General features: G+C 45.1%; 2 protein-coding genes across 4 annotated transcripts in view; one reads left to right on the forward strand and one right to left on the reverse strand.

Moving 5' to 3' along the window:
* Positions 1-6,602, forward strand: part of usp47 (ubiquitin specific peptidase 47) — a 29,613-nt gene extending 23,011 nt beyond the window's left edge. For all 3 annotated transcript variants that reach the window (XM_036543428.1, XM_036543429.1, XM_036543430.1), the window contains 9 exons: positions 370-1,222; positions 1,728-1,903; positions 2,080-2,160; positions 2,477-2,592; positions 3,144-3,262; positions 4,175-4,305; positions 4,946-4,993; positions 5,101-5,231; positions 5,881-6,602. In XM_036543428.1, coding sequence (XP_036399321.1) covers positions 370-1,222; positions 1,728-1,903; positions 2,080-2,160; positions 2,477-2,592; positions 3,144-3,262; positions 4,175-4,305; positions 4,946-4,993; positions 5,101-5,231; positions 5,881-6,055 — 1,830 coding nt within the window. In that variant the 3' untranslated portion in view covers positions 6,056-6,602. The remainder of the gene's footprint in view (positions 1-369; positions 1,223-1,727; positions 1,904-2,079; positions 2,161-2,476; positions 2,593-3,143; positions 3,263-4,174; positions 4,306-4,945; positions 4,994-5,100; positions 5,232-5,880) is intronic.
* Positions 6,603-8,746: 2,144 nt separating this feature from the next.
* dkk3a (dickkopf WNT signaling pathway inhibitor 3a) lies at positions 8,747-19,250 on the reverse strand. Its single transcript, XM_036544443.1, has 8 exons — positions 19,223-19,250; positions 18,759-19,026; positions 18,066-18,191; positions 17,372-17,452; positions 12,853-12,945; positions 11,652-11,796; positions 10,907-11,063; positions 8,747-9,005 (listed from the first exon to the last, which is right to left on the reverse strand). Exons 2-8 carry the CDS (start codon positions 18,972-18,974, stop codon positions 8,978-8,980), a joined length of 846 nt encoding a protein of 281 aa, XP_036400336.1. The 5' UTR covers positions 18,975-19,026; positions 19,223-19,250; the 3' UTR covers positions 8,747-8,977.
* Positions 19,251-20,503: the final 1,253 nt, after the last annotated feature.

Raw genomic sequence — 20,503 nt, forward strand, 5'->3', positions numbered from 1 at the left:
GGTTGCCTGTGTGCGGGGCTCCGTGCTGTTGATGGTCAGAGGCTGGTTTTCACTGCCTCCCCTGCTGAATTCAGGAGATTTCTTTGTTGAGTTTATTCTTTGCTTCTCGTGAAACCACTGCACACAGATTCTTGTGCATTTCACTTTTTGCTTGTGAGTAACACTAAATGGGCAAAAAGACAAGATTTCTTAAGGTCTTCAAATGCACAGTCTGAAAGTGTGATGATTGTACTAGCGTTAAAATGTGAAACTGATCTGAGTACAGAGACAAAGAGGAAAATGTACATATGCATATAGACATAAACAGGAAAATATGATGCCCTCAGGCAAGGGTAATAACAGATTCTACCTCTGTACTTTTGTACCCAGGTGTTTGTGGAGAGCTCCGACTCAACAGATCACCAGGTCACTTTCACTGATTCACTTTTGTGGAAGCTGCTGGATCGCCACGGCAACACCATCAGGCTGTTCGTCTCGCTGCCCGAGCAGGCGCCCGGCTCCCTGGCCGGCAGGACTCTTTGCCAAAAGGCGGGGGGCGAGCCGGGCGAGGCCTTCGAGGGGCCGAAGGGCAGCAGGAAGTCGGTGGAGGCCATCCTGGAGGAGAGCACGGAGAAGCTGAAGAACTTGTCGCTGCAGCAGCAGGAGGAGCAGCAGGGCTCCAGCGCCAGCGACAGCCAGAAGAGCTCGGACGCCAGCGACTTCGAGCACATCGAGTCCCCGTCCCAGGAGGCCGACTCGGCGCCCTCCGTCTCGGCCGCCGACAACCGGGATCTGGAGAACCGGATCCGGGCGGCGTCCGGCTCGGGCGGGGGCGGCGGGACCTCCGACCCGGAGAACCCCTTCCCGTCGGAGGAGCGCTCGGACTCGGACGTCAACAACGACCGCAGCACCAGCTCGGTGGACAGCGACATCCTGAGCTCCAGCCACAGCAGCGACACCCTGTGCAACGCCGACAGCGGGCCGCTCCCGCTGGCGGGAGGCCTGTGCGGGGCCGACGGCGCCCCGCTGCCCCTCGCCAACGGCCTCGACTCCCACAGCATCACCAGCAGCCGCCGCTCCAAGGCCCACGAGGGTAAGAAGGAGACCTGGGACACGGCCGAGGAGGACTCCGGCACCGACAGCGAGTACGACGAGAACGGCAAGAGCAAGGCCGAGGCGCAGTACCTGTACTTCCGGGCCGAGCCCTGCTCCCTGGAGGACGGCTCCGCGGAGGGACAGAAATGTGCGTGTCCCGCCTGGTAGCCTTCCTGTTTCATAGCTGTGCTGTTCACTAGCTGCCTGGGACAGTCAACATAATCTAACTTTAAGGCAGCGGTGGTTCACTCCTATACTGTATGTAAATCTAATCCTGAAATGATCCTTGACTTTAGTCCCATTGTGCGCATAATTGATTAGCTTCCATCAAACTGTTAGATTGAAATAAGTTCATAACATGTATAAAAATCAGTTAATGGGTTTGGCTAGTTTTACCTAGCAGGTAGATCTGTGAAAGAGTATCTGGTGTGTCCAGACGCCAGCTTGTCCTTATGCAACCTGCCAGAAAAAGAAATATGCGAAATTCATTCCAGACATCACCTATTTCTATAGTGTAGTATACCATAATAAGATAAATTAAGGCAGCCTGGTTTCTGAGTGGTGAGCCTTAATTCAGTAATGTAATTGCATTATCTTTTCAGAGATGGGAGTTCTGATAATGAGTACTGTTTGTGTGTGAACTGGTCTTTCAGGCTTGCTGGTCCATGTGGATAAGAGAATCACACTAGCCGCTTTCAAACAAAACCTGGAGCCTTTTGTGGGCGTGTCATCCTCCCAGTTCAAGGTCTTTCGGGTCTACGCCAACAACCAGGAGTTTGAGAGCGTTCGGCTGAATGAAACGCTCTCCTCCTTCTCCGATGACAACAAGGTCAGTCCCTGCCATAGGCCGACACCTCCTGCAGGAAACAAGCCAGGAGCCGTTGTGATGATGTCATCACCTTCTTTAATTAGCACAGATGCAGAGGCCATGTCCTGGCCTGTTGGTGTGTTGTTACTGTGTCATTGATCCTCGTAATCAATAACCCCTCTCTCTGATGTGAACAGATAACTATTCGATTAGGAAGAGCACTGAAGAAAGGGGAATATCGAGTGAAGGTGTACCAGCTACTCGTGAACGACCCAGAGGTGAGTACTGAGCACGAGCCGGACCGAAAGTCCGACTGATAACTAACACAGCGCAGCACTGAGGAGCTCTTATTTATCTTTCATTTAATCCAGATTTATTTCCCGCTATAAGGTTGTGTGTTTATATAAGGTGCTGCAATGACCACTTCTGATACTGTTTTTCATTTTAATTTATCTTTTTATTGGGGACAAACGCAGTGTAACATTACTGAAGTGTCTGCCACATTTTATTTGGTGAGCATGTCTACTGCCACCCAGCTGAAGTGTAACGTGCCAGTGTGTGTAACAGTGTCTGCCGCCGTGTTCCCCCCTCCAGCCCTGTAAGTTCCTGGTGGACTCTGTGTTCGCCAAAGGCATGACAGTCAGGCAGTCCAAAGAGGAACTGCTGCCCCAGCTGAGGGACCAGTGCAAGCTGGACCTCAGCATTGAAAGGTGAGCATCACGCCGGCACGCACACAGACAAAAGAGGCATTCTCCGGCAACACACTTTCTGACAGTCCTGCATTCACAAACCCATTTACACTTTCTGATAGTCCTGTGCTCACAAACCCGTTTACACTTTCTGATGGATCTGTGCGCACAAACCCATTTACACTTACAGCCCTATGCTCACTAACCTGCAGGAGCAAATCCACATGCACATGCACACATGCCCTCAAAAGCACACACAGCTCTTCCCGTGGGGAACAGGATCTGTGATGTCACAGTTTTGTGGTGTGCTAATGGAGACAGACTGTTCCCTGTTGTCAGTGTCTTTGAGTGCTATTCTGTAATGTCTTTGTCCCCTCTTTGTTAATGGATAGTAATGGATCTAAATGTGCAGTTGATAAAGATCAAGGCAGTAATTCTTCGAAGAGGCCTTTAAAAAAGAAGAAAGAAAAAACACATTGTGTCATTGTCTCCTGGCATGTATTAAAGGATGAGTGCAAACTTTGACTGCCGTTGAATGTAAGTCAGCTGTCTTTCGGCCACGCCCTCCTCAGGTTTCGTCTGAGGAAGAAGACATGGAAGAACCCAGGGACAGTGTTCCTGGACTACCACGTCTACGAAGAAGACATTAACATCTCCAGCAACTGGGAGGTCTTCCTAGAAGTTCTTGATGGTAACCTACGAAATGCATGTTTTTTTTTTTTTAATATCAGTTCACTTGCGTGCCAGCGGTTAGCTTGCTGAACATACTGAGAGTGTTTTTGTAAATGTCAGGCTAACAGAACATGTAGTTCAAGAAATGGATGAAAACAAGTGGATTGAAAATTATTTTGCCCATCTTATTATTGGGCCCATGCAACTGGTGTGATTAGTGTGTCAATCCTTGAGAGAATCCAGTAAGTGCATAGCTAAAGTAATAATTGCATGAAATAATAAAAACAAACTATGAGCTTTACCATAGCGATATGTTGATATTACAGATCTTACAGGTTTATGTAATTATATTTAACGTGGCTATCTTTCATAGTGAGCCTTTTTTTATCATATACATTAATTGAAATAAAGGAGACATAAGAAGCTGCCCGCTTATCTCTTCCAGCCACTGCTTCAAAAGGGAGAAAGTTCACTCACAGCAGAACTCATAAGGAATGATATCAGTTAGGTGAAATGGTGCTGCTAAGCAGTTGAGTGACCTGTTAATGATTACTGCATGCCAGGATTTTAACATGCAGTTGTAACTAGAGCTTATGTTATGGTTCCATCTTTTCTTAAATTCAGATGCAGTGGAACTTTGTCTATACTATCTCATTTACATGAGTCCTGTATTATGCGCAAGAGTTCAGTGTTAACGTAACCCTTTGGGATTAACTGGTTATGCGCAATCTCCATATGTCCATTTAGTTGCATCTTTATTTCAGTCAAATGGCTCTTGAGCAGAAGTCAGACTCAGACAGATACTTTTCAGTAAGCACAGGGGCCTTAGAGGACTGCGTGGTGGATGAGCAGGATGCTGTTTGTGTATAGAGGCAGGGCAGTTGTGTTGGGCCTGCATGCACCTGTGTGATATTTTTGTTGTGCCCCTCAGAACCGGAGAAGATGAAATCCATGTCCCAGCTGGCCATCCTCACACGCCGCTGGAGGCCGGCTCACATGAAGCTGGAGCCCTTCCAGGAGGTGGTGCTAGAGAGCAGCAGCGTGGACGAGCTCAAGGAGAAGGTTAGCGTGCCGACCCGCGTCTCACAAACGGAGTCCACTTAAATGTGTGTGAGTAAGCACACTGCCAAAGTTCTGCCAGACCGGGGACATGTTTGGGCGTGATTGTGCCACAGCCTGTATTCTTCATAATTTAACATACTCCAAGCTTCCTCTGTATAGTCTCATTTATTGTGCAATGTTAACATGCTCTGTTTGATTACATTATCATCTAAAGCATCAGTAACCATATAACCCACAGTTATGAGTCACAAAGGCTACTGGGGCTTTGGATTAAATTTTCCAGATATGCAGCAACTTTACACTTGGCTGCAGTCTAACCCTTACCACACTTGGCCCTCTAAAACATCGGGACAAGCAACAAGACTCAGGGGGAAAACTGAGCTACCGAGTTGGCACTGCTTGTAGCCCCTATTGAGGCCTGAAAAAGTGGAAATGCAGAAAGCATGATAAAGCCCCACTCTGACCTGGATGTGGAAATGCAGGTATCATTTATTAACACCGCATCCTAATGCATGACGATGAATCCAGAAGTAACCAGCTCAGGAATATCAGGCTGACTGCACTACCAGCATTTCACATAGCATGGGCAGATGTGTGTTGAACTTAATATATAGTGAAATGTCAACGTCTTGTTTTTCAGCTCAGTGAAATTAGCGGAATTCCCCTTGAAAACTTGGAATTCGCTAAGGTAGGTAAACCATCCATGTTGTGTTTGAAGACTTTGGAGCTAACAGTTTTTTGCATGCATTTTTTGCAACTTCTCACCCTGAACAACATCCTCACTGGCTCTTACAGGGCAGGGGAACATTTCCTTGCGACATCTCTGTGTTGGAGATCCACCAGGACTTGGACTGGAACCCGAAAGTGTCCACGCTCAACGTCTGGCCTCTCTACATCTGTGATGACGGCGCCGTAGTCTTTTACAGGTAAAACCTGGGGAAGATCCACTGCACCTCACACTGCTACAGCTCCTATACTGACCGCTGCAGTCTCCACTCCCAGACCGGAGATTACAAATCCTGCTACATAGAACATACCCGTGTGTGAGTTACACACTCTGCTGTACTGCAGCTGGAAATGTCCAGCTATCCTGTCTGCGTGATTTACCAGGAAACAAACATGCCCTGCATGCCAGTACAGCCAGGTCACAGTTTACAGCACATGGAGTGAAGTGGGGATTCTTATCTACTGGGTAATCAGTTTTGGTGGGCGTAACTTCTAATCTTTCTAATCTTTGAGTAGCAGCGGAAGAATACTCTTTGGTTTTTGGCACATTTGCATTCATTTGCATAGTAGAGGTTATTGAGCGACTTGCATAGCTTACTTATCATTCATTTATGCAGATTTGGTTAAGTAGCATGTTCAAGGTTCCTTACTATTACAATACCCATATTTCCATGCAAACATCAAGCTAATCCAATCGTCGTTGTAGCCCAACATGTCAGAAGCTGAGCATCTGCTGTGGAGCAGGGTAGGGGCAGCCACCCTCGGCAGTGCCATGGTTGCATTCGTATTTCCCTCAGACCCCCCCACCCCTGTGGGTCCCCTCCTCACAAGCTCGCCTCCCCTCCGCAGGGACAAGACGGAGGAGCCCATGGAGCTGTCGGAGGAGGAGCGCACCGAGCTGATGAAGAAGGAGAGCAGCCGCCTGCTGAAGACGGGCCACCGGGTCAGCTACTCGCCCCGCAAGGAGAAGGCGCTCAAGATCTACCTGGACGGGGGGCCCACCAAAGACCCGGGCCAGGACTGAGGCCGCAGTGGGCCCCCCACCGGATCAGCTGGTCTTACCCCCCCAACGCTGCGTAGCGTCGCTGCCCTAGGGACCCTGTCTGACGTGGCTCTCGCAGTGAACCGACGTCACCAGTGCTGAATGGCTGACCCGCCCCCCCCCACTCTGAGCTCTAGGGGGGGGGTATAGCGTGGCTCAGAGTACTATTGTGCACTATAGTTTATTGTACTGTAAAGTTTAAAGGGAAGTGCAAAAGCTATTCATTAAAAAAAAATAATAAATCAGATATCATACAGACAAATCAATCAGACGTAATATTATGGAGGTGAGCGCACGTGCTGAGCAGAGCAGCGAGGACAGAACTGGAGTGCCCCCCCCCCCCCCCCTCCCCCTCCTCCTCTCTCTCTGCTTCGCAGCCAAGTTCAGAGACGGGGGTCTCTCCCTTCCATCTGTGCACATGTTACCTCATCCAGTTGCTCCAGATCACCTGTATTATAACCAGGCTCAATCGCCCCCTACACACACACACACACACACACACACAAACAAACACACAGCGATGTCGAGGGTAAATTCAACAGCGAAACGCCGTCATCTTCCATTTGTCAAGCTCTTATGTTGATTTTGAATCCTAGGTCTTCGATCCTTGCGGACACCCAGAAGCGTAGTGTTCACGTTCAAGATTTCTGATCCTCCACCTCTTCCTCCTCTACCCCTTCCAACCCCCCCTGCCCCCCCCCCCCCGTTTCGAAACACCAATGGCTTTCAACGCCAGCTATTTTCAGACACTCTTCTCGGGCGTGTCCCTCAAAGATCTGATGCGCATATTGGCGTGGAAGTCCTTTTGGCTCCTGCACCGCATTGGGTGTCGAGCTCCTGTATTACAGATCGCTTTCTCCTTTCAGTTGGTCAGTACTGGTACATACTAGCCCTCGTACTACTAAGGCTTAGTAGTGAATGAAATAAAAAGAAATCCTGTTTGTTTTTTGTTTTTTTTGTAAATTATTATTTCGCCTCGGACTTCATGAACGCTAGGTCTCGTGAGGGACTTGGCACAGGTTTAAATTTTATTTGTCTGCATTTAACCTCGTGTTAATTTAGATTTCTGTGTTTCTTTTCTCGTTTTCGTTCTCCTCTTTCTGCGCAATGTGAACCTAGCGCACGTCCGACAAGGTGACACGCATGCGGTAGGTACGAGCAGCGGGGAGCCCGAGGTGAAGGTGCGTGGAGAACATGACGGCGACCCCTGCTGTCTGTTGGGGTGACGGCCACGCCCCTGTTGGGTCAGCAGTTTGGGGCTTTGGTGCCACGTGGCCCGAAAAAGTCCCAGATTTCCCGCCGCTTGTAAAAACTGCCGCGAGCTGCTCACAGTAGACATGCCAACATTAAACAATAATACATTTTTTTGTTTGTTTGTTTTATTATTTTGAGGTTTTAAAATCTTGTGTGAACATAGATGAGATGATTTTAGAAAGGAATTAAAAATGCTTTTTTTCATAACTGCAGTATTCTGTTGTCGTAAATTTAAAGCCTGTGGGTTTCCACTTTGCCAGATCGCCGTTTACTCGTTGCCGTTTGGCAAACGTAATCCGTGGCTCAAAAATATAGAGTTAATACCACTGGAGTTTCTGTCGTCATTGTTCTCATCTCTGTGGGGAAGCTGTCCACTCAGAACATTTGATGGGCTTGTGTACAAATCATGACTCTATAGTCCTGATGCCACGTCAAGCACATCTGATTGCAACTCGTATTCCTAAAATGTTATTTCTGTCAGAACTGACACGCATTTTTAACATCTGAACACCAATGGCATTTGTCTAAAATTACTGTTATGATGTTAAGAAAAATAATTTAAATAAAGCACACCTCATGGAAGTTTGTAAATTGCGGAAGAGTCACTAGGCCACACTGGCTTTAAATGAAATTTTGGCCTCAGAGACTGAAGCAAAGTTGAATATAGGCTCCTTGCAGTTGAAACACAGCTAATATTCTCAATCACCTTTAAATGGCAGAAGATGTCAGAACAGATTCTCACGTTTTAAGAGATTGCTCTGGTCAAAAATCATTTTATATCTTAATGAAACATTCCCTTGATGACTGTAGAGGGTGTTGCTGAAAGAGCTTGCCCAGAGTTAAACGTATTATTGGACATTACTGTCACTAAGGAATTGCATGTCAGGGAAAAGATGCTACCTTGGGGGAAAAAGGAAATGTTAGAGCAGTGTGTTGTGCATAAGCCACACATCTGTATATGTATCTAAATACCTTTTGGTGTCTTTAAGAGTTCTGTACCATTTCCAGTTCCTCCACACTGACTGCCAGAATCCACCTTAATTCTAGTGCTGTCATCGAGAGTAAGATGGTGGGGCTCATCTCTGTGCTTTAGAAATATCTCTCAGCCATCAAGGGATTGTTTCGTACATGTTACACAACATGCCAAATGATTTTGAAGGCAGTGCCCTTTGAATAGACTTGGTTTAACCTTTTACATTAACTTACATTGATCAACAATAAAAGTGTCTTGCTCCTTTGTTGGGTCATTTGTCTTCAAGGCAAGTGGTCATTGGTGATTCAGGAGGAGCTGTGGTTGGAGCACAGAATTCACACACTGGACAAAACGATGGCCGTGAAGCCCGATTGGCTGTTACTGCATTGACTGTCGCTGTAAATTGCATGGCGTATAACGAAGGGTGAAGGAAAATGATTGCAGCAGACTTTTATTTTTACAAGTGGTACATCATAAACTTTACACATGAATCTAAAGAAAATGGATCATTAAATAGTGCATATGAGTTACATTTCAATGGCCAGGATCTCTGCAGATGACTCGGGCAGATTGTCCATTGCTTCATGTTTAACTGTTGAAACGCCTCTGAATGAGGTTTAGACAACATAGTCCATGTCCAGAAAGAGTATAGTGATCAGGCCTTCGCTGGTGGCATCCTAGGATCTCCAACACAAGGAACCTCGTCTGCCAGAAAAAAAAATGTTTTTAACATATATATTTACTGTTGCCAATATTTATTGATACAGTATGAAGCTAAAATGCCCTCAGTATGAAAACGGTGAAATAATGAGAAATAGTCATTGTAAAACAATTTCCTCCACTAGATGTCACTATCACAGTTGTGTTTCCAACACCAAGAGCTGTTCCCTGGAATGTACAGTAATCATTTAGCATGCGTGTCTGATTGGAGCTTGAAATAAATTTCAAGCTTTCTGGTGAGTTATTTCAGAACAAACCTGAGGCAAAGTTTTGGTTTAGTGTACCAGCCATAGGGTTAATGGCCATTACACGGCTTGTTTATAAATGCTTGGTATGTACAAACACTTGCTGTTTTATTATTGCAGTCAATGACTGTAGATACCTATGGTTGCATGATTTTACTCTTGGAAAAATTACACCATTACACTGAGGGAAGAAACTAGTCCAATATGGTCTGCTCTTCAATTCTCACTGATTTCAGTAGCTGCAAGTTCAATCATAATGACACAATAAATGCAGTGTGAGTAATGTTATCAAATATGTCACAAATTATTTTATCTGGCATGATCATGTTACAAGTCTTACTATATTGACTTCACATTACATTATGTTGATTCACAATATATCTCATAATTTAACACAATGCAAAATAGTATTACACATAGCCAAGAAGTCGACCGTAAGAAAAACATCCATTATAAAGTTAGACGAGACAGATGGTGTTTGTTGTGGCTTGTCTTGGCCTTTGAGCACTGTCTGTACTGTGCACTAAATCAAGGCCTTGCACATTGTGCAGTCTGTGTGAAGTGCTTTTCATTGTATCTGAACAAATTGCTTTAATCACAGGTATGAAGCAGGCGGCCGTGGCACTGCTGCTATTCTCTATGCCAGCTCAGCCCTGGTACTTAGAGCCCGGCCATGTTCAGTCACGCAGGATGAGAGAGATTGCCAGAGGTCTGCTGACAGGTTAGCGTTTGGACCGGCATCAATGCAGAGTCAAGAGTCTTCAGAACAAAGGGCCGAGTGTTCCCCCTGCCAAGTCTGTCGCTGCTAAGAACACCCACTCACTAAGGCTGCACCTTAACCACCTAAAGGTACGTTATGTTGACTCGCAGTGCATATGTAAATACCAGAAGTTTGTTAACATGCCCTGGATTGTTCCAAAAAACATCAATACAAGTTTGAAAAGTATCATGACCATATAAGCTATAATTCCCACAAGGAATCTGAAAGCACACAAGTCAACCAAAGAGGTATTTTTTGGCAAACCCAAGCAGGCCAAAGGATGATCAAGGAACTGAGCTGTCGTGAGTGGTTCTGTCAGTCATACTACATCACAAATACTTTTTTCTCTGGTGGTCATCAATGCTCCGCTACAGGTGAAATTACTTAGCTGAGAAATGGACATGGCCTCATATTTCAGACTGAGGATGAGCTACTTTCCACATTTGGCCCTGATTGGCTAAGATTTTCTGAGCTGGACAGACACTGGCTCAGTGGCCTTACAGCCAAAGAATGACAATTCATTCAAGAACCTTGTGACTCGGCAATACTGCCCATTTCACAAACTTTTGTTAAATAATACATGAAATGTTACATAGGTCAGTATATGTCTCTATATATTTAGCATTGCATACAGCACCTCTCGGTATAATTTCTCTGGGAGATCAATTGCAACAACAATGAAGTTGCAATTCCTTATGACATTACAAATGAGTTATATGTGAGTATGTGCATATTTGTCCATAAAGTGCAAATAGTGATTATTTTGGCAGTAGCCATAAATCCTGAATCCCATAAATATGAATCCCAGCCAAACTTTCATGCCTCTTATGTAGCTGTCCTATTTCTAAGTTTGCTTATGACAGTGTTGAGAAATCTTTTACCCGTGGGGTTGGCACTGCAGCCCCCTGGCACACGGGCAGTGCTCTCGAGGCCCCTCCCCCTCTATGTCCCAGGACAGCAGCTCCATCAGGTGGTTGGGGTGGATGTGACAGTGCTCCCGCTCGGTGGGTTTTGGGGTGCACACGGGGAACAGCAGGGCTGGCCAGGTGACGGCAGGAACAGGACACAGAGCAGGAAAAGGACAGAGAGGGAGAACAGGGGGAGCACTGTCAATAGGAGGGCAAGACACAGAGCGGGAACGGGACATGGGTCAAAGCGCTTTGTTCTGGGGGCTCCAGGCCTGACTGATGATTATGGGTTCGGAATTTAGGGTTTGGCCAAGCGAGGACACATCGGGAGCTCGCACTGTAACCATAATTCTGAGCATGACTTCGGTTAGGATTTCACATCCGGCATATTTGGGGGCTGTCGTTTCTGTTGGGTAGAACGATTATGGTTGTGAAATGTGAAACAAATGTTGATGCTTATGTTTTGGCATTTCAGTGAAATTCCTACATGGTTTATTTTTTTCCCCCAGTCTAAGCAAAATGAAAGAAAAACCAGTATTTTCCATGTTTGCAGAGATTTCCTGAGGCAATGATGTGATGTGATCATTGACTTTGGGGAGGGGGGGCTCTCAGACAAATTTGACTAGAATGTTCAGTTTTTCTCCCAGCAAGTCTGGTTGCTAACATAGGTCCATTACTTAGGCATTACCAAACAATCCCAGAGTGAGTGGGCTTTTACCTTTGTGGAAGGCACAGCAGAGCTCAGTGCTGCAGTCACTCTGGTATTGACAGATGCTGCCTGCCTCACCCTTGGTGGCATTCTCTCTGCACTGCCCCCACACACACAGTTGCCCTGCACAGCACTCTTCATCCTTCATGCAGGGCTGAAACACACACACAGTACAGAGTCAGAATTCTGATCAGGCACAAAGACTAGCACAACTGGAAACTGGCCAACATCCAGATGACCACGAGCCTCAAACAGCCTTGTAATACTGTAGGTCAGAGCTGCTCAACTCCTGTAATGAAAGGTCAACATCCAGCATGTTTTTTCAGTTCCATTTAAATCGCCAACACTCCCAGAACTGGTGGTCTTAATGTATTAAGTATGTATTAAGTTCAATTGAGAGGTTAACTGCCGGGCCAGAGCAGCAGCCTACCCACACTGAGGCCCTCCAGGGCCAGACTGTGGAAGCCCGGGTGCAGCTAGTTTGACCAGCCAAAGGAAAAACAGGTATTACAGTTGAGACCAAAGAAAGACAGGGCTTTATTTATAATCTGTGATCCTGACGTCAGGTACCGTTTTGAAGCGAGTTTTGCACACCGGTCCTGTCAGCTGTGAGGATCCTGAATTGTTCCGGGCTTGCTCATGTCTTCCTGGACGAACGCCACTATCTGTGCTCTCTGCTCCTCCATTTCCTCTCCTCTCCTCCTCATGAAGAAAAAAAAAAAAATCCCCACCCAAGTGCGCTGCTTGTCTTCACAAAGCCCCACTGTAGTCTTTGCTCTTACTGTTCTCTCTCATTTTCTACCGAGAGGGGGAAAAAAGGAAAAAAATGCTCAGGCCACCTCAAGGTGCAATTTGAAGCGGCGCAAGCCGTTTCAAATTATGCTTAACCTACATTTTATGTAGCCGCGCTGCTGTGCGCTGCTCTAATTGCGTTGTCATCCGCAGTTGCAGTGCTGTGCATATTCTGCAGCTTGCCCCTGTCAGCAGCGTCACTATGCCATTATATCATGAATGATAGGAGGATGAAGTCACCAGGCGGTTGTTGGCTCAATCCCTAGGAGGAGCGTGTGTGTGTTTAATACCTGCACAGCAGTACCTGAGTTTCTCCAGTGTAAAGCTGTACGCTGGGCACGGTGGTGTGTTTGTGGGATGCTGCGGTAAGCTGCGCGCAGTCCAGCCGTGAGGGCAGACAGCTCTCTGAGGCACTCACCGCGTGGATGGCCTTGCACGGCAGGCACTGGGAGCGCAGCATTTCGTAGAGGCAGTAGCTGCCCTTTTCGCAGTCCTCGTCGATGATGCAGGCCTGGGGAGGGAGGGAGCATTAGTCACCCGGGGACCGGGCAGGCTGCCTCCTGCTTCAGAGGAGGATAAACAGGAGCTGTCTGAACACCCAAGGCCTCGGGGGCCTGTGTCAGACTCCCCTCCCCTGCCAGTTCCACCTATACAGCTCAGGCGGTTCCAACGCTGGAGAAACACATCCAATTATACAGATACAAGGGTTTCACCGCAACACAGAACTGATCTCAGATCAGACCTCAGACCTCAGCAGCAGGCTGGGATCAAAGAACGTAGTGGGGGATCTGTCAAACTGACTTGGATTCTAAAGCAGCTGGTGAGCACTAACAGTGAATTTGCTGAGCACTGATCCCCCACAACAGGATTCTAACAGGATTGTGAAGCAAAGAGGCTGGTTAACATGCAATTCCTTTAACAAAGAGTGTTGCCTTTTGCACTATTAACATTTTATTACTTTTTCTGTTTTAAATATAACCATAATAGCAGCAATAACTACAGGATGTTCCCTTCTTAAGGATAAGGAGCCTGATTTTTTTTTTGGAATCAATACATAATGACCCTGTAATAAACAATGTCAACAATTTCTCAGGAACAAGCAACAGTACTGTTTTCCCCTGGGTCAGAGCAAAGAAAGGGAAAGCAGACATTGGCTGACAGGGCTTTCAAAGACCCAGCATAAACCAAAGAGAGACCAAACCTTTTCCAGCCAGAGGGAATAACTGTCAGGGGCTTATAACAATATTCACTTTCCGTTGTCCAAAATTGTCAAAAAACAAAACAACTTGACACCAGGCTTTTAGGATTCTGTGTGAGTGGACAGGAGGTATCTGAACAAATCACACCAGTCTATGTGACCTTATAGTTATTTTGGTCAGGAAATTCCGAGTCTCTTTTTTCTGGAGGGGGAATATGAATTCCTGGGATCAAAAATCGAGTATAAACTCTGGTTGTCGTGTGCCAAGCCCAAGAGTTCTTCTCTCTTGAAGGGTATCTCAAACTACGATCACTGCAGTTTTTATCAGCCTCCATTTCAACCCCTAAAAATGTTTGTAGTGTTCGTTCACGCCACAGGACAAGGCAGGATTTAAAAGAAATATCCAACAGCTTTTTCGGTTCATCAGTCGGGGAACTGCAGTGGTCTGGCGCGTCGAGAGAGAAGTTTCAGCCAAGATATACAAAGTGAACACTGACAGGGAGTCAACATCCTCCTCATTCCTTAAGTGAGGCGAAATAACACCAGCTTTACTGTCATGTTTCAGCAGACACTGTTCCCCTTGGGTCCACACACTGTCACGTGTTTCAGTGGTCAGTTCATCACGAGTGTGTGTGCGTTTAATTATATAATATCAACACTCTTTAACTGTTCAAGCTATTACTGGCCCCAAATGGAAGATGAGTAACCAGCATAGGAGCTACTTTGTGCAAAGAAATGCGCAGAAAATGAAGAGCACATTAATTCAACTTAGAGGCACAAATAGGCCCTTGGTTGTATTAACGCCGACAGTAAGCTTTTTGAACTTTTATGAGCAATCTGCCCAAAATGTGTCTGCGCATGTGTCATGCGCAATGTGTTGCATGTCCATTCCTAAACATACTATAAATTCAGAGAGCAGTCTGCAGTCCGGAGACATCCACTCTCTTTCTCAGAACATGGCCCTAATTGGTGGAATTTATAATTTATTAGCTACTAATGAATCATCAGCAGCCCTTTTGTTCTCCTTGTTAATGTTTCCTTTATTTCCTGCTCAAGCACCTCATGCTCACACCCACATCCACGCCTCATTTCCCAGAAAGACACTTTTAGAAAAAAAGGGAGGGGGGGGGGGGGGGGGGGGGTATTTTTTCAGAATGAGTTTTCCATTCCTTTGGACCGGGTAAGGGTTCTGAGGTTTTACAGGGAGAGTCACCGAAGCAGACAGGGTAAGCGAGCTTTCATCTGTGGAAAAAACATAAGCGTCTTGAAAAATGTCTGGTTCTGTTAATTTACCACAAATGTTTACAAGCTGTGCACATTATCCAGTAATTTATACATGGTTTCACTATTACCGCTTATTAAAAAAAAACAAAAAAAAAAAAACAACTCAGCATCATTCTTTGTGACTTTTTTCTCCCTTCCTCCACTTTGAAATGATGTCATATTTTTAACTTGCAGTCAGGTTAACCAGTCAGGTTGACACAGTTGTTCCACGGAAACATCTGATATGGGTGACCCAGAGGTGACCAGATTAAGGGCTTGGTCTCTCATTTTGCACTGTGTAATCATTTTGAAATTTAAGTGGAGGCACCAACAGAGCAAAAATAACTATAATGTTGAAAAAGCAGCAGCAAGCCACATCACAGCACAGCGACTCTGCCTGAAATGATACCTCCAGCAAATCGAAGTCCAGCTATTTCCAGGTGTTTTAATATTACAGGATTCAGTAATGGCACTTGAGGGAATGGATCAAAATGCAGTCATAAATTTCATACTGGCTCTCCATTACAGTCTCCAGTTCCTTAGCTCTAAATTATGCATTTACCTCTTTGCTTGACAGAATGAAGCACTGACACAGTCAACTGATAAGGTGCTGCTCATGCAGAGAAAAGGTCAGAGGTGATCCCCATTTACTGCCACATAGAACAGCACTGCCATGTGTTGTGCTGTTCTTCAGTAGCTAACAATTGGCTTTTAACTCCACTAATATTCTAGAGTTTTAGTGACTTTGTCATCTGATCCTGCCACTGTGTTTACATATTGCTAATATGACCCCCAGAGCCCCAGACTGAAACTTGGAATACAGGATACTTATCCTTAAATCTTAAAATAAACATCAAATTTCCTGCTTCCTGTGCATGAAGCGGTCGAGTTTCACAGCGGCTCCGCAAGGGTTAATCGCCATGCACATGTGAAAAATTAAACTGTAATAGAATTCTGCACTTAAAAGCGGCTTTGCACAAAGAAGAACAGGCCTTTTCTTTTAAGGCTCTGCTGTGGTTCCTCCTCCACAGATCTCCTTGCAGACAGCCTGACTCACTGCAACAACTTCCACAGCAAAAAAAAAAAAAAAGACCAGCAAAACAAGCGGTCCTGTTTGTCTGAACTGACCACCGTTGTCTGCACTCTAGACAACCCACCTTCAAACCACTGGGGCAATTACTTGCATGGGAAAGACAGTCACAAATTAAAAGAGGAAGCTCGGGAGGCTATGCAAATGCTAACCTCCATGGCTGTGACTAACAGAAACACAGCATGCCATCTGCCTTTTGCATTGGCCGTCTAATCTACTCCATAAGGACTCCATCCTGGCCCTGGGTTTCAAGCTGCTGACAAGAGATCAAGGCAGCACAAGCCAGGCTGAATGCATGTAGCCAGAAACATTTCCCACAAATCACACCTTTGCAAAGCGTACGCACATGCGACCTGTCAGCCTTGACACCCATTGACTCTGGTGGGACTAGTCACTCAGTGCCAACAGCTGTCAGGCACCAAATGCACGTCACAGTTCCGCATAGAAGCAAACATCTCTCTGTGGTCTGTGAGTTGCCATGGCGACTGCGGTGCAGCATTTGCAGATTTTGTTACTGGCTAAGGGTTGGGAGCTGGGTACCATCACCTCCATCTGGGGGTCTGATGTCACATATGCACAAAATAAGTGACTCAAACAAGCACTCCTCAGAGAGTGAATAATTTATCACCATGCAGAGCTTGCGCAATGTGTTGGGCTGCAAATATGCTGAAAGCATTCACTCTACAATGCAAATAAGGCAATGCTGACAATGATGATTAAATTAAGAATGCAGCCAATTGCATTTCTGGTAGAATTTAAAAGGACAGGCTGACTCTTTCGAGCAAAATGTTGCCAGGTTGCCCTACAAAACTTGCTTTTTGTGAAATTTTTTTTCTTATTTTCTGACCCGCTTTTTCTGGTACTGAAGACGTTCTTTTAAGCTGACAGGAGTGCAGTGGCAGCATTGGATTGGTATTACAGTTATGCTGAGTTCTGTGACAGTCTCACCTGGAACAATGCCACAAAGCAAAAGGTGCTCTCACTTGCACCAAGGTCTGCTGTGAGCAGACAGCGCCTCACTAAAGACTCCTGATGATTTTGCAATATGTGGCTGTTATATTGCCTATGGAGCTGAAGATCCCAGTTCATTCACAGTAGGTCTCCTCTCTCTCCGCATCATTCGTACGTGTTCCAGAGCATGGTGGTGGAGCTGAGGAGCCACAGCAGGGCAGCAGTGACCGCAAATGACAGCAGCAGGGACTGGCTCCCCAACAGCATAATGATACCAGTCAACATGGCTCCCTGCTTCGTTTGTATTTTCAAGGCTGACAGTGATCTCACCCAATGCTGCTGACATGAAAGTGAGCTACACTCAGCAGGAGTCAGTGTGAGGCTGTGCACCAGTGGAAGTTTACCATGGCAAGAGGCAGACCGAACGCAACTCACATAATCAACCTCATTCCCTCGCCCACTGGACCGGATCAGGGTTCTGGAGAAGTGGGTCGCCCCTGTTTTGTTGTCTGTTACCTGTAAAAAAAAAATGCAAGTAACCAATTTATTAATAATCTGACAGAATGCTAAGAATGTAGACATCTACATTAGCATATTCTGCAGAGATAGCCAGTCCAAGGGAGCTGCAGTGTCCTTTTTTGCATAATCCAAATTCTTAATTACTTGATTGGATTTAATTGCCTTATTTAGTCCAAATGTTTTCAGTAACTGACGCTTTGTACATCGAGGCCGCTTATTGTTTAATTCACTATATTTGATTCAGGGACCGTGAAACAATACTGTAGTCAACCATCAATGCAAGTCCATGTTTTAAGGTAGGTTTTAAGGTATTTATCCATATCGTCGAAAAATCAAATGTGATAAAATGTTAGCACTGAGATATATTTACATCCATTTTATGGTAATTTCTGCACATTAAACATACAGTATCTATTTCTACTGCAAAAAAATTAGAGCTATGAATTTAAATAGAGGGAATCCAAACAAGTTGTATAGTCACAGTGTAAAATTGCACGGGCGAGCACAGTCATCACATGATAACATTCGTATAGTTTCAACACAGCAGATGCTACGTCTCAATCCCCTTCTGTCTGTTGGAAGGGTAATAAACATGCAACTACACCGATACCTTGTCAATTTTCTCCACGGTGAAGACAGATTGGTTTCCAAGCTTACGCACAGTCCTGCTTTCATCACGATAATTCAAAGGAGGGTCACGCGCATACAAAATCGATCTGGCGCTCTCGTTGTCCATCTGAAAAAAAAAAAAAAGTTCGGAAATAAATGGCCAGTTTTCAGGGCTCGGAAATCAATGGGTCTCAGGCAGGTCGTCTCTGTCTGGCGGTGCGAGACTGTGAAACGCGAATAAGGCTTTCATCATCATTAAACTTAAGTAAATGCACACATAATCCTAATAAAAGGCCGTTCTGTCCTTTTAAAACTTCTAGAGGGGAAGCATGAGTCATAAATTCAGGCAGACAACATCACATTGCCATACTTTGGAGACAAGAAAAGAAGCCTTCCATATGTGGAGTTTCATGCCAATGTAAATATCCATTTGAATACCAGCTACGTCGCATACATTTTAATTGTATTTTGAAAATAAGTATCTAATGTTGTCTACGATGTATGTGAAATTAAAGACCTGGAATAATCGTAATCCTACGCACCTCATATTATTGTAAAAATATGAGTGGGTGCAAGTTTTTTTTTTTTTAAGTAGTATAAGTGCGCATATTCGTTCAAAGGAACTACAGAGTGTTAGGACCGCAACTTGGTCGCTTTGTGTTCGGTGCAGGGAAGAAAAGTCCTTCGATACTACCTTGTGTACCGCCTCCTCCAGTTTGTGTTGCGTATCCTCCATCAGCTTCTCCACCTCCCTGAACATGTCGTTTAAAGTTGCGTGTCCTTGGGCCAAATTAGCTTCAAGGGCTTCACTGACGTCTCCGGCCGTGGTCTTTTTACAGGCAACGCCATTGATCAGAGCGAAACACAGTAATAGTACGGTGCGTGGCATCGTCCTTGCCGAGTGAGACATCCGTGTGTACCGAGTGCCCCTCTACGCCACCGAGTACTTTCCTCTAAGAGCTCTGACGAGGGAAAAAAAACCCGGAAAGAAAAAAAGCTTTTTAACTCTGTACCATCCTTTGCACCATGTCACTATAATCAAAGGAAAAGCGCTAATGTTTAGCCCAGCTGCAATTCTAAACCAATGGAAAGGAGGTAACGGTTTATCTACCTTATGCTTACGGACAACAATATAAACTTGAACTTGGTGATGCGTACCGTGCTAGCGATACAATTGGTCCATCGTTACCTGTCGCCGCGTATATTTCGCAATGAATAGCCGCGATCCTGTCTGGTATGCCGGTTGCCTGGGGCGTATATTATGCTATTCATTTCATTTATTTCATCTTACTGTCGTCTGTGGTTTCTTTTAAAAAAACGTGTTATACTCTTCCATTGAAACGAATGGTATACCGCAGTGGGCGCCGGCACTCAAACTCTGAGGTTTACTGGATCATTTGTACATTTTGGGAAACTCTTACAGCCGCGTATCTTCTGTTTCTTATACTTTTAACCATTTTATGGTTTAATAGTCGTGTAATAGACAAACAGTCTAAACAGATTGACTCATGCACTTAAACACTTGAATCCTATATTCTTTTGGGGACGATTTAGTTGCATTTTAATGGAAACAGCATGGTAGTGTAGCATAGTGGGTAAGGAGCAGGCGTCATACTCGAAAAGTTGCCGGTTCGATTCCCCACTAGGGCACTGCTGTTGTACCCTCGGGCAAGCTACTTAACGTAACCCCCAATTGCCTCAGTGACTATCCAGCTGTATAAATGGATACCATTGTTTAAAGGTGTAACCGACGCAAGTCCCTCTAGAGCGTCTGCTAAATCCCTATAATGTATTTATAAACTGTTCTGGCAGAAATACATGACGTACATAATACCTTATTCTCAGAAAATCCATAGTTATTTGTAAATGCCACTAGATACCTCACTGAAGAAGAGTCACCTGACTAAACTAGCACTAGGCAACTGCTAGATTTTTAAGAAAACGTATGGCAGGAAAACATAATAATCATATGTTGTTACTGTAAAAAAGTAAAAACTCTGTAAAATCGACAAATTGATTCATTGTGAAACAGGCTGCATTTTTACATGCGCTTGGTCTGGGGTTGTTAATTGTGGCCTTACGTCAGTATTTATTCAGCTATCATTGTCAGTAGGGGCTCTTGCGCTCACAATGAAACATAAATCGCTAGCACATTAAAATACAACCCAAAAGAGGGTTACAATGCAACTGCAATGCACCCAACACTAGGGATACGTTTAATCAATCACTTGCATCAATGCAACAATGCATCAACCAACACGAATACAAATAAGAAGTAATATCAGTTGTCAAAGAATCTCAGTTGTCTCTGTATTAAAGATGATATTTCCTGTCCTTTTCTTTCTCTTTAGACAGCAGGAGTTTCAGGACTGAAACACCCAGCGAATGGGTGTAACAACACCCAGCGAATGAATGAATTAATGAATGAATGAATTAATT

Source organism: Megalops cyprinoides, chromosome 13 (assembly GCF_013368585.1).
Source record: "Megalops cyprinoides isolate fMegCyp1 chromosome 13, fMegCyp1.pri, whole genome shotgun sequence".
In the NCBI taxonomy this organism is placed as follows: Eukaryota; Metazoa; Chordata; class Actinopteri; order Elopiformes; family Megalopidae; genus Megalops; species Megalops cyprinoides.